Here is a 15,117-nt window from a genome sequence, read left to right as displayed (position 1 = left end):
TGTGTGTGTGTGTGTGTGTGTGTGTGTGTGTGTCTGTGTGTGTGTGTGTGTGTGTGTGTGTGTGTGTGTGTGTGTGTGTGTGTGTGTGTGTGTCTGTGTGTGTGTGTGTGTGTGTGTGTGTGTGTGTGTGTCTGTGTGTGTGTGTGTTTGTGTGTGTGTGTGTGTGGTTGGCAGTGCAGACGCGTGACTGCTTACAATGTCTTAATCTACTGCTTTGTTTTCTTTTTTTTCCACCGTGTCACTAAGTCATAAGCTAAGGTGTTGAAGAAAAATAGTGGTAAAAACAATCATGTCAAGACTAAAAATAATTATGCTTCAAATGTCGACAAACATGAATATTTCAACCTTTCTTTGGATTTTGGCTGTTGGCTGTTCTTGGCAGATCATGAATCATTTACTCGCAGTGATTGTACGCCATCTGGAGTCTTCATCAGAAACTGTCTTTTGTTTTAAGCTGTTCAGTCAAAAGGTTTGAGTTACTTTTGAAGAAATGCAAACACTGTCTTGTTTCGGCATGCTTGTAAAAATCCATGGGAAATAGAAGAAACAAGACAGAGTTGAATCAGAATGTTAATTAAACAGTCAATGATCAAACCTCCTAATTCTTTTTTTTAAATATTGTCCACAAAAAAAATACGTAAATATATTTACACAACATATGAATAACTAACTTAGAATACACTCGATTATATCTTCAGAAAAGGTTACTTACTTACTTTCTGCCTCAGTGTGGAGCATAAGCTGTGTGGAACAGTCAGTACGGAAGCCCAGATGGAAGAATCTGGGAAAGCGCAGCGGGGAAACTGAAACAGCAAGCGGGGGACAATGGCGGCGGGGCCTGGTGTTTCCATGCAGAGCGGCAGCCCTGCAAGAGAACTTTCTCTCTCGGTTCAGCAAGGGGGGAATCAAACTCATGGAGATCGACTTAAACCCGAGGAGTCTACAGGTGTGAATGCATCCCAGGGGTTTATTTTTCCTGATCTGCTTATTTTGCTTTTGTTTTGATGTTCTAGCTCCATAAAGCTACCCGCAGCTACTTGCTAACTTAACCGACACAACAGCCTTACAACGCTCTTCTGCTGTGACATAGTACATATTGTCAATGTAAAACATATCTTACTTGAATTTGATTATTTCAGCAATTGCAGTGGTTGGTGCCTTAAGCACTTATCATTGTGTTTTGCTTTATGAGTTAGCCGTTGGCTAATTCCTTGTAGATAGCACATGCTAATGTTAGCATTTCGCTAACTTTGAGGAACATTTATGAACTGTAACTATAGGGGTTACAAATAACTCATTGAATTTAAATTATCGACACAACGGAATATTTCAGTATTCTCAATAAAGGTGTGGAGCAGAGTCAAATACAAAGTTAGGAGCTGTGGCACTTTAGTGCATTGTTATGACAGATACTGATAAACGTTAGCCTGAGTTTCTCTGATATCTTGAACCGAACTCAAACTGGGTATGTTTTATAGTTTCAACAATGGTTCACGCGACTGGATTGTTATTTGAATTTTCATATTGATGGCGAGTCGTCGAAGGTTTTTTTTTTTTTTTTTTTTTACGGTTTTCGGTGATTAGAGTCGATTACGCCAAAAGAAAAGAAACTTATTTTATGCCTCAGACTATAGAGACTCTGGAAAGACGTAGGTGTATATATTGAAGAAACTGTCAAGACTTAAAACAAAATTTCGTGTAATACATATTTTTTCAAAGATTTAACAAGCACTCTCCTCATCCAAATGTACCATAACCAGTTAAAAATATACAAGCATGACATCTATCAACACTTCAAGATCAACTGACATGTCGTCAACTCTATCGTTTTAAATAATAGTGCAGTGTTTGTAATGTAGTTTGTTTTAGATAAGTGCTGTTGTAGTTTTGGGTGTACAAGACTGTATGACAGCTTTCTGCTGCTAGCAACTGAAACAAATCAAAATCCTCAGACTTGTAGCATTAAAATATATCAGTGTGTCATTTAATGATACAGTGTTTCAGTCATATCAAATATTGGTGTTTAGGCTGTGAAAGTCTCTTACCAAAAAAGAAAATACATTGGTACAATGTCATTCTTTTGAACTAATGTTTTGTTTAACATCCATCTTTTCAGAGGCAGAGAAGCAGAGTCGCATGGCTGCCTTGCTGGAGAGGCTTCATGCCAAGCACAACGCATCCCGGCCGTGGCAGGAGACCTCCAAGGTTGTGCGTCAGGCCATGGTAAGAGAGACAAATCTTTATCCGCAAAATGAGACAGAAAGAGCTCTAGAAGTAGTTTATGACAGCATTTAATTGTAAATGTTTCTTTCAGCAAGGACATGTTGCCCTTTGTTTATGCTCTGCTTAGACCTGAGTTGATAATGCAAATGAACAGAAGGCAGGATAGAAATGATATAGTCAGAATGCAAGCAAGCTTTCTTCTTGTGTTCTTTGAGGAATCACTAACATTCACAATAATAGATTCAATAACAAGGTAGAGACAGCCTATATGTCAAAAGATCAGTAAGTTTTAACTCTGCACAAGGGAGAAGTTATGGAATCTTGCAATAAAGGCATTCAGTTAACTGTAAATATGATTATCATATTTCAGTTTTCTTTTTTGTAGGTGAGGAAAAAAAACTACTTGCAACTTGAATAAATCTTTAGCAAAAACAATATCCAAACTGACCCAGCCTTTGAGAAGTGTCTTATGCTGCGGCCACACCAAACGCGAACTCACAAATTTATTTGTGCGAATCGCCTGTAACGCGCCACGTGAATGCCAGAGTCTCGCCGCTGGACTATTTTGACAAGCTGAGGGGCGAACGTGCGTTAGCACGGCACTGCGCATGCGGAGTAGAGAGCTCGTTCATTTAAAGACCGAAAGTCCAAAAGAGCATCTGAAAAACAATGAGCTGTGGTTTCAAAAGCATGACATGAGAGTGTGTAAAAGCTTTGGAGATCACAATCAATGCCTGCTGCCTCTTTTTTTTTTTTTTTTTGTTTCTAGGTGCTGCCCAAGTAGCTGCCTGTTGCAGTAGCTCTCTCTTCTTTGTCTGTTTCTTGTAATTTTTTCAGTCTCTTTTTCGTCATCTTTGTATTTGGAGTGGATCATCACTTTGTATGGCTCATTGTTGGTCATCGTTGTTGGGAACGTAAGATCTATCTCCGGTGGGATGGACGAGCGATCCCCGCGATCTCATCCTCGACCCTCCTAACCCCCAACCACCCGAACCCCCGACCCAGGTCTCCCGGAGGTCTCCCTGGGGATAAGGAAGGGGTCAGGGAAAGAGAGAACCGCAGAGAACTTCCATCTTTTCCCTGGCTCTGCCCCTGTCCCGCTCTTTCCTCCTCTCTATCAGGCTCAAAACTCCACTGAGGAAAACACAGTCGGACTCAGTGATGACCCGTGCAGGCAGATCCAGCTGGGAACGAATGTTTACAGAACTTACCTTCAAAACCTGTCTCCTCAGCAACTTTCACCCAAGCCTGCTCCTTTTTTTTCCGGTCTCTGTAGAGTACACACCTCATATCGTATAACTCTGGATAATGACACACCACACAGATTGTTTTCTCCTCCATCTTCCGGAGGAGTTGGAGCCGGAGCAGGTGGTGGTCCCCCCCCCAACGTCATCAAATCAATGACGTCATGTGGGAATGTCATCACTGATTGGCGGCCGCGGCAAGCCTTCACGCAAATTCGCGTCAAAAGTTCAATATTTTCGACTTGAGTGAATTCGAGTCTGCTGCCCAAACGCACCACGCCAAACGCCCCAAATGCGCCGCCCGGGGCGAATCGGGATCTAAACGCATCTTTGCTTTGACTTTGTATGTAATCTCGCCGCAAATTCACGTTTGGTGTGGCTATACCATTAGACAGTCCCTTATCAATTCATTGCAGCACTTACAGAGGACACCAACTATTTTTAACATATCTAAAGCAATTTATCACTTTATTCCACTTGGAGCTTTTTAGCATTCATACATAACCTAAAAGTATTGTAGTGACCTTTAAGCGTCAAAACTTTTGTGCCAGCTATGGGAGTTTTAAAACAAACAAACATGAAAGTCAAATCTTGTTTGTCGAGCACTTTTTCGACTCCAACCCGTTCCTCACTCCTCTGTTTCTCTTCATGCTGTGACCCAGGAGAAGCGGGGCGTGATGAACGCAGCAGGTCACCAGCTCCTGCTCACCTGCCTGGAGACCCTGCAGAGAGCGCTGAAAGGTGAGGCCGTCAATGCAAAGGACGAGAACACAAGGGACAGCGGAGCAGGGTTTTCCATTTCAGCGTGTCATTTTGCATGATGATGAAAATAACTGTTGAATATTCTAGTTTATGTTAATGAGGGGGCTAGGGCTAACAACTAGCTGGTACAGGGCAAACTTATGGTAATAGGTTCTGTTCATTGTTATGATGGGATTTTAACTTCCTTTATCTCTTTATTTTCTTTTTCAGTCTCATCTTTGCCCTCCATGACAGATCGTCTAGAATCCATCGCACGACAAAACATGTAAGTTATTTTCCTTTTGCCCATGTTTTATCATTTATGTCCCTCAGTGTTAAATGGTTTGGAGGGGAGCTCTGAAATATCTGCTGTTTTCACCACTTATCTGTAAAGGCTTGGCTCACACCTCAGCCCATCAGGAACAGAGTGTTACATCACATCAGACATGTTCTATGTGGAGGTGCAGCTGGACACCATCGGGCAGCTTGTGGACGTAAAAGTTGCTCATCAGGGAGAAAACCCTACGGTCAGTTCATGAGGTCTTGGATAAGGGATGTTGAATTTATGTTTGTTTTTTTTTACTGAAAAAAAAGGTCATTCAGCTGTGGATATTAAATCATCTTTCTTGTTTTGTTTGTCACAGAGTTGCCCTGAGTTGATTCAGCATTTGAGGTAAGTAGAAACCAAACTCTGCACTGTGCAATCTCATATGATGACTGCAGAGTTCTGTTTCTGTTATAGAAGGTCAATGACAGCGTTCACATGCACACCATATTCCTATTGATGTCCATATTCTGGTTAAGGCAGAATCCCAGAAAATTCCTCAAAGTGCCGAGCCACTGGAATATTCTCGTTTACATGTTAATCAGCATATTCTGAAAAAAAATGTAGCAGTCGTAGTAGTAGTGTCTGAGTGTATTCTGAATAACAAATTTACATGACCCAATATTTGGATTGATTCAGACATGCCAGGGGTCTTACGGCTGAAATACACCAGATGTGTCTGCAGTCTGTCTCTGTTACGTCATGGCAAACAGATAGGATAGGTTTTCATTCAAGTCAGTGTGTCAACCCACACTGGATCTGTTCTGTTGCCGTAGGTCTGTGTGGCTGGTCCAACATGTCGCAGATAATTCACAGCCATCCTATTTTTGACTGACGCAAAGCTGTGACTCATAAATTCAGCGTAGCGAAGATTGATCAAACATGCAGCCGGTGTGGGTTAACCATCACAGTCAACACGCAACAGAACAAAGCCGGATTGCTGACGTATCTGGTTTATTTGAGAGGTTGTCCAGGTTTTCAGTAATCAGAAAATGAGCTTAATCAGGTTATGACAGTTGGAATAAGGTGTTTACATGCCTCCTACCCATTATTCTATTTTCATTATTGTAAATAATGGAATATGGTGCACATGTCAATGTAGTCAGTGTCTTCTCTCTCCTCCTTCATATCAGGGAGAAGAACTTTGAAGAGTTTTCCAAACATCTGAAAGGACTTGTTGAACTGTATAAGCTTCCTGGAGACAAGTAAGTAGAAATGCAACTTAGCAGGAAAAGAAAAAGAAAGGACGAGCATCATTTATTTTACTCATTTTCCAAAACTGATGGTTCAGTCAAGTACTTGTTTTGTATTTTTACTGTAATAGGAGTTAGGGATTTCCAAAGAACTCATTTGCTCAACAGTATTTTAACTGAAACTGAATACTTTTTTGGATGTAGTAATATACAGAAGCTGTGTCTAGTTAAGTCACAAAAGATGTGAAACGAACCCAGGCATGTGTTTGTTTCTAAATAAAGTTAGCTCACAACACCACTAAACACCAGTGCATGTAAATGATATCAGCAGGTTTTCTGAGTGTGGCTAACGTTAGCAAACCTAGCAGCCCTGGCATTTTGTCCTCCCCTTTAAGTCAGTGTCCAAATACTTGTGTTTGTGTCACATCATTCTCAGCTCAACCAGGCACAGCGTTCATACAACATCACCTCCATATTCTGTTTTTTTTTTTTAACCAAGATGTGCTACAAGAGGCCATCTGTCATCTTTGCTTGTTTACAACCAGACAGTGGGTGTCACTAACCAGAGATACACACTAAAACACAACACACTTTTTAAATTAAATATGATTAAAAAGGGTTTTACATCCCAAGTATGCATCTCAACAAAATACTCAAATATCACATGGGGAGTGAAAGAGCAAAACACCTACCCCAGATTAAACATGTTTTAACACACAAATGTAGATTTGTCCTTGTAAGTGTTGTAACTATGGTGCCAGTTGTCTCATATTACTTTGTTTTTGGGTTTCAGTAAGCTAAAAACCAAGATGTATATTGCACTGCAGTCCCTGGAGCTTGATCTGACCAAGATGATGCACATGTTTAGGTAAGTTTCTATGCACTCAACCATTGTATCTCAAAGGTAGGGTCTGTGGGAATTTTTGTTATAGTTAGTAAACACAACATTCAAACTGGGATCCTCCTCCTTGTTGGCTCAGTGCCAGCAGCAGCACACACCCACAACCTCCAACCGAAGCTACATGAACACTCTCACTGGCCCAGCATCTTCCTGGAGCATCATGTTACTGTGTGGGAGAGACTTGAGAGCCTTGCACCTGACTTGTCATGTTAGGACAAGCTAATCACAGGTATTTGACACATACCTGGTCAGCAGAAAGCTAACTCACGTCACTCTTTGTCTTGTGCTGCTCTCCTACCGAAAGTGAGCGAAGGTCAAGCCAAGCTTTACCCTCATTTAGGGAAAAGCTTTTGGTTTAAATTTGGTTTTCTTTTTCTTTCGCCAACGCCCACCCAGTCACTTGCACACTGGGGGTGCTGCGATTGGCTCATGTAACCCCCCTTACTCTCCTCCCAGAAACGTCCCGACACAACCAAAACATCATCATACAGGCTGAGGAGGGGGTTGAGGCAGACACAGACACTGACACACATGTATAGAGGCCCGACTGAGCAGAATCCTTCCTGTAAATGTTGACTTTCATTTTTGAGGGAAACTTCTGCAGACCCTACATTTAATGTGAACTGGCAAACAGACAGCACAATTTGAAAAACTTCCCTGTATTTTTTTTTCTAGGTTAGCAACCAATGCTAACACAGTAGAGACTGTCCTTCATGGCAGCGTGGGCTTGCTGACGGCTAGAAGCGGTGGCCATCTTGTTACTCTTCAGTGTTATGTGTCCCCTTATGATGTCTTTGAGGAGGGGATTGGCTCACAGCTCACCCAAACAGACAACAGTAAGATCAAAGAGGAAGTGAATAAATTCTTTAATGTGGAAAAGCATGATGCAGCATTTGGTAATGGATTTTGTTTTTGCTTTTGTAGTTCCACGCTCTCTGGGTGTCAGTGTTTCAGTGACAATTGAAGGAACGTCTGCGGTGTACAAGCTCCCGATTGCTCCACTCATAACTGGATCGCACCCTGTGGACAACAAGGGGTAATGATATTGTAGACTAAATTGCAACTCGGGAGACTTTTTGACAAAAAATAAACAGTTACTCAAAAGATTTCCTGGTCTGAGAAAACAGACATCTGATGATTCTTTTGTGTTGAATTTCAGGACACCGTCTTTCTCCAATGTGACCAACTCTAACTGTGTGGACCTGCCAGCTTGTTTTTTCCTCAAGATGAACAGGCCGATGCCTTTCTCTCTGTCCTTCATCCAGGGACTGGGCAGTGCTACTTGTGAGTTCACCCTGTGTACTCCAGTTACTTCTTCTTAAAGAAAGATGCTTGTTTTATGTGATGATTATGACTGAAATTTCTCTTTTTCTTCCTCAAAGCCATCCCAGTGTTCGACAGTCCCCCCAGCCTCTCACCTCTCTACCAGCTGATAGTTCAGAGTCAGCGGCAGCTCCTTGAAGAGGGCAGCTCTACTCCGCCGCCATCACACAACATGCACTTCTATTCGGTCAGTGAGCCTCAGATCATTGATATGTTGACTTTTCTAATGACATTTTCTTTCCTGCTGTTAAGTTAGCCTTTTCATTTATTGACTTACTGTAACTCAAAAATAAAATCAACTACATTATTATCTTATCACAGAGCTATCAGATTTATTATTTTTCTCCATCATATGTGTATTAGCTACCTAATTCATTCATCTTGTTCAACACTAGCCACGTATACATGGACCCAAATATTCTGCTTGCATTCGGTTTATTTGCTCAAACGGAAAGAATTTAACCTTTGTATACACCTCATTCCAAAAGAAAAGTACCAATCTGAATGGACATTTAATCGGTTTCACAGGGGTGGAATATTCCTTTCCCCAAACCGATTGAGGTATCATGTATCCACTCAAACGGAAAGTTGTCAGGGTACGTTCTTTCAGCGCATGCTCAGATATGACGTAAGACGCACCTAGAGACGTTCCTCAACTTTAAAAATGGTGGCGAGCCGTCAGCACTGGACTGCTGGAAAGTTTGTTTTTGATCCAAACTTTGAAAGAAATGAACATAATTACAAGACTGGACGGACGACAAACTCGCAATACGGAGCATTGCAACACCGTGATAAACAAACTGTCGTCCTCCAGCTTTGATAAATCTAGTGATGTTTATGTTTTTCTGCACATGCCCCATTGACTATTCTGTTTGATTACAGCGGCGCATGTAGACCAGAGATTGGAATATTCCTTTCCATGTATACTACTGATTTCGGAAAAGTCATTCGGAAAACTCCTCATGTAAACGTGGCTACTGTCTTTATGCACCCACAGGTGTTGCCCGATCAGCAGCACTGTTACTTTCTTAACGGTGACGCCCCGGTCCAAGACGGTCATTCTCTCCAAGGAGCACTGGTGTCCAAGATCCCCTTTCGTCACCCAGCACAAGTGCCAACCCTGTTGGACATCATTCGGCACCAGGCAGCTTATAACACTTTGATTGGCAGCTGTGTGAAACGAACTTCCATCAAAGAAGGCAAGTTTCTGGCCTCTGATTGACTGAGTTTGGACAAGATCCTGATTGTACCCATTTTACAAATGTGATATTTTTGGTGATGATCTTTCAGACAGTGCTGGCCTCCTTCAGTTTGAAGTTTGTCCTTTGACCGACTCAAGTTTCAGCGTCTCCTTCCAGCATCCAGTCAATGAGTCTCTAGTTTGTGGTGAGCATCTGCTCTTATAAAATTCAGCTTGTGTAGGAATAAATATTCACAATATTTGTTAATATGAGCCCTCTGTCCTATCCCGCCTCCTTCCTGCAGTGGTGATGGAGGTGATTGACTCCAGACAAGTATCCTGCAAACTGTACAAAGGGCTGTCAGATGCTTTGATCTGCACTGATGAATTCATAACCAAAGTGGTGCAGAGGTGAGACATCCGGTTGTACTCCTTCTTTCGAAATGCACAACTGAAAACATTTTGTTCCTCAACTAATTGTTTCCTCCTCCTCTTCCCAGATGCATGTCAATCCCTGTAACCATGCGGGCCATCCGGAGGAAAGCAGAGACCATCCAGGCAGACACTCCGGCCCTCTCACTGATTGCACAGACGGTGGAAATCATGGTGAAGAATAACCTGCCACCTTCTGGGAGCCCCAACTACAGCATGGCAGCAGGAGAAGGAGGAAACCCCATGGGACTGCCTGGGCTCACAGAGGGAAACACTCCCACTGGAGGTGGACCGCCTGGGGGACCAAATTTTGCGGGACCAATTACTTCCTTGTTTGGGATGTCCCGAGCAGAACGACAAAGCCAAGACGGAGGGTGTCCAACTCAAGGAGGGGTGGCTGGCCAGCAACAGATGCAGCAACAACATCAGCAACAGCAGGTTGGTCAAGGACATACAGATGACTACAACAAAGTGACCCAGAATCCCATTCTGACAAGTCTGTTACAGATAACTGGAAGCGTAGGTTCCAGTCCGAGCTCGCAGAATGCACCACCGCCCCACCAGACGCCACCCCCTACATCCTCTCCAGCCAGCAACACCAAAAATCATCCCATGTTGATGAACTTGTTAAAAGACAACCCCACACAAGATTTTGCTACACTGTACAGCTCAAGTCCTTTGGAGAGGCAGAATTCTTCATCTGGTTCCCCACGCACTGATGGTATGAGTGGAACCTGCCCTGGAACTAACACAAAAGGAAAGAAGAAGCGTCCACGGGGGACAGAGAAAGGTGGCGTGTTGCCTGGAGCAGCCCCTGGTGCTGGTCCGGGTTCTGGTTTAGGAATGAAATCCCAGCAGGGCTCTTCCATGCCGCTGCACCACCAGCACCATCAAGTCACACATGAGGATGACTTCCACCGTGAGCTCCTTTCTATGGATGTGGATGCATCTCAGAATTCCATCTTTGATGTCAACTTAGCCGGTGATGGACTAGACACACCTCATAGCATCACTCCAGCGCCCAGCCAGTGTGGAACTCCACCCTCTGGCCCCAGCCTGCAGTATCCACAGTCCCATGTCCAGTCACAGCAGCAGCATCAACAGGGAGCTGTCCCACCTCGCCTGCGTCTCTCCAGCTCTGACAGCATTGGACCTGATATCACTGAAATCTTGTCTGATTTGCCGGAGCAGACAGGGAAAGGCAGCCATGGGCAGCACCCTATTGGCAGTGGTGGGGAGGATGGGGGTCCACTTGGTACACCAATTCGAGACTCATCCAGCTCGGGCCAGGGCAGTGCCGTGTTTGACTCTGCAGACATATTTAACACCAACAGCAACGAGAATCCTTTCACTGATGCTGCTGACTTAATTGCTGAAGCAGCAACTGCAGCCACTCCCACCAGTGACTCTTCTTCCACAAACTTCTTCCCTGATGCTGCTGATTTCAACCCAGACCTTCTGAACTCAGGTCAGGGCTTCTCTCAGAACTACTTCGACGACAGCTCGCCAAGTGCAGATGGAGACATGGACCTAGTCAAGAGCTTTGGGGTAAGCAGCCAGCAAAATACTCCATCTGGAACTCCTCAGAACCCAACGCCCCATGGACAGAGCACCCCAGAACCCTCGCTAAAGGACCCTTTTGACATGGGTATAGTCTTTGAAAGAAACAGCAGTGGAGGTAAACCTCTTCTTGGGCAAGCTCCAGATTTGGGAGACACACATGGAGGGGGGTCTCAGAGCCCTCTTATCATGGGTCTTGGTGACTTTAAAAGTGCAGAGCCCAAAGTCAAACAGCAACAGGGACTAATGCGGCCAAAGGATGAGAACGGAGGAAGTGGAGGAAGCAGTTCTGGGATGGGGAGCAGCTCATCAGAGGGCAAGCAGGTCAAACGTAGCAGGACTCCATCTAGTGAGGGGAAGTCCAAAGAAAAGCCCCCAAAACGCAAAAAGCTGGACCCTGATGGAAAATCCCCTTCTCACAGCTCAGGGGGGCGACCCTACACGCCACCTAGTGGTGGCTCAGGCTCAGGTGGAAGCATAAGTGGAGGAGGCTCCAAGTCTCCTGGTAGTTCAGGACGTTCACAAACTCCTCCAGGCGGTGCCACACCTCCCATTCCCAAAATCACTATTCAGATTGCAAAAGGGACTATAACCGGGGGTAAATCATCCTCCCACAGTGGGTACACTTCCAGCAGCTCAGCCTCGAGTAGTACAGGAGGAACAGGTGGAACAAGCAGCAGCAAAAGCCACCACTCTCACTCGTCGTCCTCTGGGAAGATTAAGTCAAAGGATGGATCAAGCACACAAGGTGGAAGCTCCAAGCCAGGGAGCGCAGGAATAGGAGGTGGGACTTCCCAGTCTAAAGGTTCTTCCCAAGGAATGGGTGTTGGAAAACCAGGATCCTCCCCAATCACAAAACATGGGCTGTCAGGGCCTGGAGGGAGTGGAGGAGGGCTTGGAAGTAATAAGATTAAAACACAAGGTGGAAAGCCTCCCGGGTCGCTCATGAATCCCAACATCAAGCCAAACATCTCCCCTTCCCACTCCCGCTCCAGCAGCTCTGGAGATAAATTGTCCTCTCCGATGAAAATGCAGCAGTCCCAGGTCCCAGGAACCCCTCCTTCCTCTAAGGCTAAATCACCTATGGGCTCTGGAGGTGGCAGCTCTGGAGGGTCGAAGTCTTCAGGAGGCTCCCAGAAGCAGATGGGCGGGAGCTCCTCTGGTTCCACATCTTCCTCATCCTCCTCTAGCTCCTCCTCGTCTTCTGGCTCCATGACCTTCTCAGGGGGCTCACAGGCTCAGTACGGTGGTGGGGGTGGAGGGGGTGGGGGAAGCGGAGGAGGAAGTGGAGGAGGTGGGGGAAGCGGAGGTGGAAGTGGAGGTGGCGGTCAAAACAATGCGAATAATCCCAACGCCAAAGGGAAGTCTCCCAGTCGGAACAAGAAACCCTCTCTGACAGCTGTGATAGACAAACTGAAGAGCGTTGGTGGAGGAGGTGTGGGGGAGGATGGTTGTGAGGGAGGACCACCTGTAGGTGGATCTGGTTCTGGTTCTGCTCCTGGGAGTGGTGGTCCCGGTAATGTCCCAGGCAGTGGGCCTTCAAATATGGGTCCGTCTAAGCATTCCTCTTCCTCCCAAAGCGGAGAGTATAAGCGAGAGAAGTCAGACAAAGAGGCAAAAGCGAAAGTTTCTGTGTCAGGGGGGAGCAGTGGGGATAAGAAGATGATGGACTCTAAATCAGGAGGGGTGGGCTCAACTGGTCTGGCTAAAATTATAATTAGCAAACCTGATGGTGGCTCGCCAAGCATCAAGGCCAAAGTGACTCTTCAGAAAGGCGAAGGATCAGGTGACTCAATGCGCCCTCAGATCTCCAGCCTCAAAGCGTCCCCTCTCTTCAGCGGTTCTACTCCTAAGCATGACCGCTCCTCCCCGAGCCACAGCCGCTCCCCAGGATACACCCCGCTCAACCACGACAGCGAGAGCGAGTCTGGGAGCAGCTCTGTGGCCGAGAAGTCCCATCAGAACAGCCCGAGCTCTGACGACGACCAGGCTGTCCGCCCACTCCCTCCGCAGGACTACATGAGCTCCATTCCCCTCAGCTCAGGGGAGAAGCACAAGAAACACAAGAAGGAGAAGAAGAAGCAGAAAGAAAGGGAGCGGGAGAGGGACAGAGACAGAGAACGGGACAGAGACAAGGAGAAGAAGAAGTCCTCCATGTCCATGGGGCAGTCCTCACACTCGATAAAAGCAGACAGTTGGTCTCGGTCGCCGATATCTGCCTCGGATTCGTCTATGTCCATGCTGAGCTCAGAGCGTCCATCCCGGCCCAGTCCGATGTACATGAGGAACGAAGACGATGACCTCATGGACTCTGCGCTGACTGGCAACCTGTGATTTTAACTCAACTCTGCCTTTGGTTTGTCCCCACCCCGAACATTTTAACATGCCTTTAACATAAATAAGAAATGTGTATTTATTGATCCCTAGTGGGAACTGGATAAAAGAAACGTCTGGGTGTCTTGATCCATGACCTGTTTTTATGTATTTAAGTAAGTTTTACTGTCATGTCACAGTATTGCTGGGATGGGAAAGGATTTGATTTGCAGGAATAGAAGTTGCTTCTCTGTCTTTCAATCACTCCAAGTTGTGTTTCCTTAAAAAGTTCTGATCAAAGTGTATTTTTAGAGCCATTGACATTGATCCTGTCATAGAACTACACATTAATCACTTTTCATTTAGCAATCAAGCTGCTGTTCATATGGCTTGAATAACCGTTGTCACCATTTTATCATCTGTTATAAGAACAGAGTATTGTAAAGCAAGGAGAGTACAGTGTTAAGTTGCCTCTTTCAGATCCAAATGGGAAGTTTTAGATTTTGATACTTTTTTTAAAAGTGTGTATAATAGTGTAGTGAAAGAAGACTGCAGCCAGCGATGATGAGTGATGAAAAAAGGGGGTAATGTGAAAGCTTGTAATTTTATAACTGTTAAACTTTTGAAAGCTTCAAGTAAACATTTCACTCCTGGAAAGAAATATTTTGTCATTTTGTTTTTTCTATCAAAAATAACAAAGAATGTGGTGTTGAAAGATTTTGTTGGTAGTTTGTAAATTTTTAATGAAATAGTTTAAGTTACTTTAGTTTGTGTCACTTCTCTACACTCTGAGGAGTAAGTAAACATGTCTTATACCTCCCATAACCTTCTTAAAATACTGATCTTTAACATATTTTGAGCAAAAAATAGTTTTTTTTAATTGATTTTTTTACCAAAATCATCTTACAGCTGCTTCGACAAGAAATAAAATCTTCCTACCCAAAGCAGTTATTTCCACAATTCAAGCCTTGCCCCCTATTGGTATGTGACAAGGTTTACATTAGGTTTTACATACACTGTAAAAAGGATCACCTCTCTGTTCACTGTAATATCACAACAAATGAAGTAGAAAAACTTCCAGGTTAAAAAAAGCAATCCATTGTATTTCATCAAGACCCATTTTTTTTTTCCACACACATGAGGAAATTAAGAAAGATCCAAACAGGATTGTGATATTAAACTTGTAGATTTTGTGTTTAACAAAAAACATACAAAGTTAGTGTTTTTTATTTATTTATTTATTTATTTATTTTTATTCAATTTATTTCGAACATGAGGTCAAAGTGAAATTTCTGTCAAAGACAGAAACAAATACAAACAGACATTTTCTAATCACATATTCGAAAAGGAGTGGGATGAAGAATAAACTTATTAATTCCCACCCCTTTACCAAACAATTATTTATAAACCGATGCAGATGTTATGCACTCAAACAAAGTCAACTATGTCCACGCACCCTTGTTTAATGCTTGGACATTGCAACAGAAAACTTCTATCCAATTAATTAATTTAATCAAATTAAGTAATTATAATTTCAAACAGATATATATAATTCTCTCACCATCATTATATTTTAATAATAACCATATAATATTTTCAGACTCCTTAATTCTCTTCATTATGGTATCTTGCAAATATCATTTTGTACATTTTTTTAAACTTGTTTTTACTCGAACATTTCT

The 15,117-nt window shown here is 43.8% G+C and overlaps 1 protein-coding gene across 1 annotated transcript; it reads left to right on the top strand.

The window, feature by feature from the left end:
* The first annotated feature begins 751 nt into the window (after positions 1–751).
* On the top strand, positions 752–14,050 carry med1 (mediator complex subunit 1). Its single transcript, XM_074662828.1, has 16 exons — positions 752–946; positions 2,117–2,223; positions 4,130–4,208; positions 4,440–4,494; positions 4,603–4,735; positions 4,853–4,881; positions 5,667–5,738; positions 6,520–6,594; positions 7,303–7,463; positions 7,552–7,663; positions 7,787–7,911; positions 8,010–8,137; positions 8,948–9,149; positions 9,241–9,336; positions 9,436–9,541; positions 9,631–14,050. Exons 1-16 carry the CDS (start codon positions 826–828, stop codon positions 13,454–13,456), a joined length of 5,427 nt encoding a protein of 1,808 aa, XP_074518929.1. The 5' UTR covers positions 752–825; the 3' UTR covers positions 13,457–14,050.
* Positions 14,051–15,117: the final 1,067 nt, after the last annotated feature.

This window comes from Halichoeres trimaculatus, unplaced genomic scaffold (genome assembly GCF_033239565.1).
Source record: "Halichoeres trimaculatus isolate MK-OKI-2021-1 unplaced genomic scaffold, fHalTri1.1 fHalTri1_scaffold_23, whole genome shotgun sequence".
NCBI lineage: Eukaryota > Metazoa > Chordata > Actinopteri > Labriformes > Labridae > Halichoeres > Halichoeres trimaculatus.
Note: the sequence above shows the minus strand (reverse complement) of the source record. Positions and strands in the feature narration are given on the sequence as shown.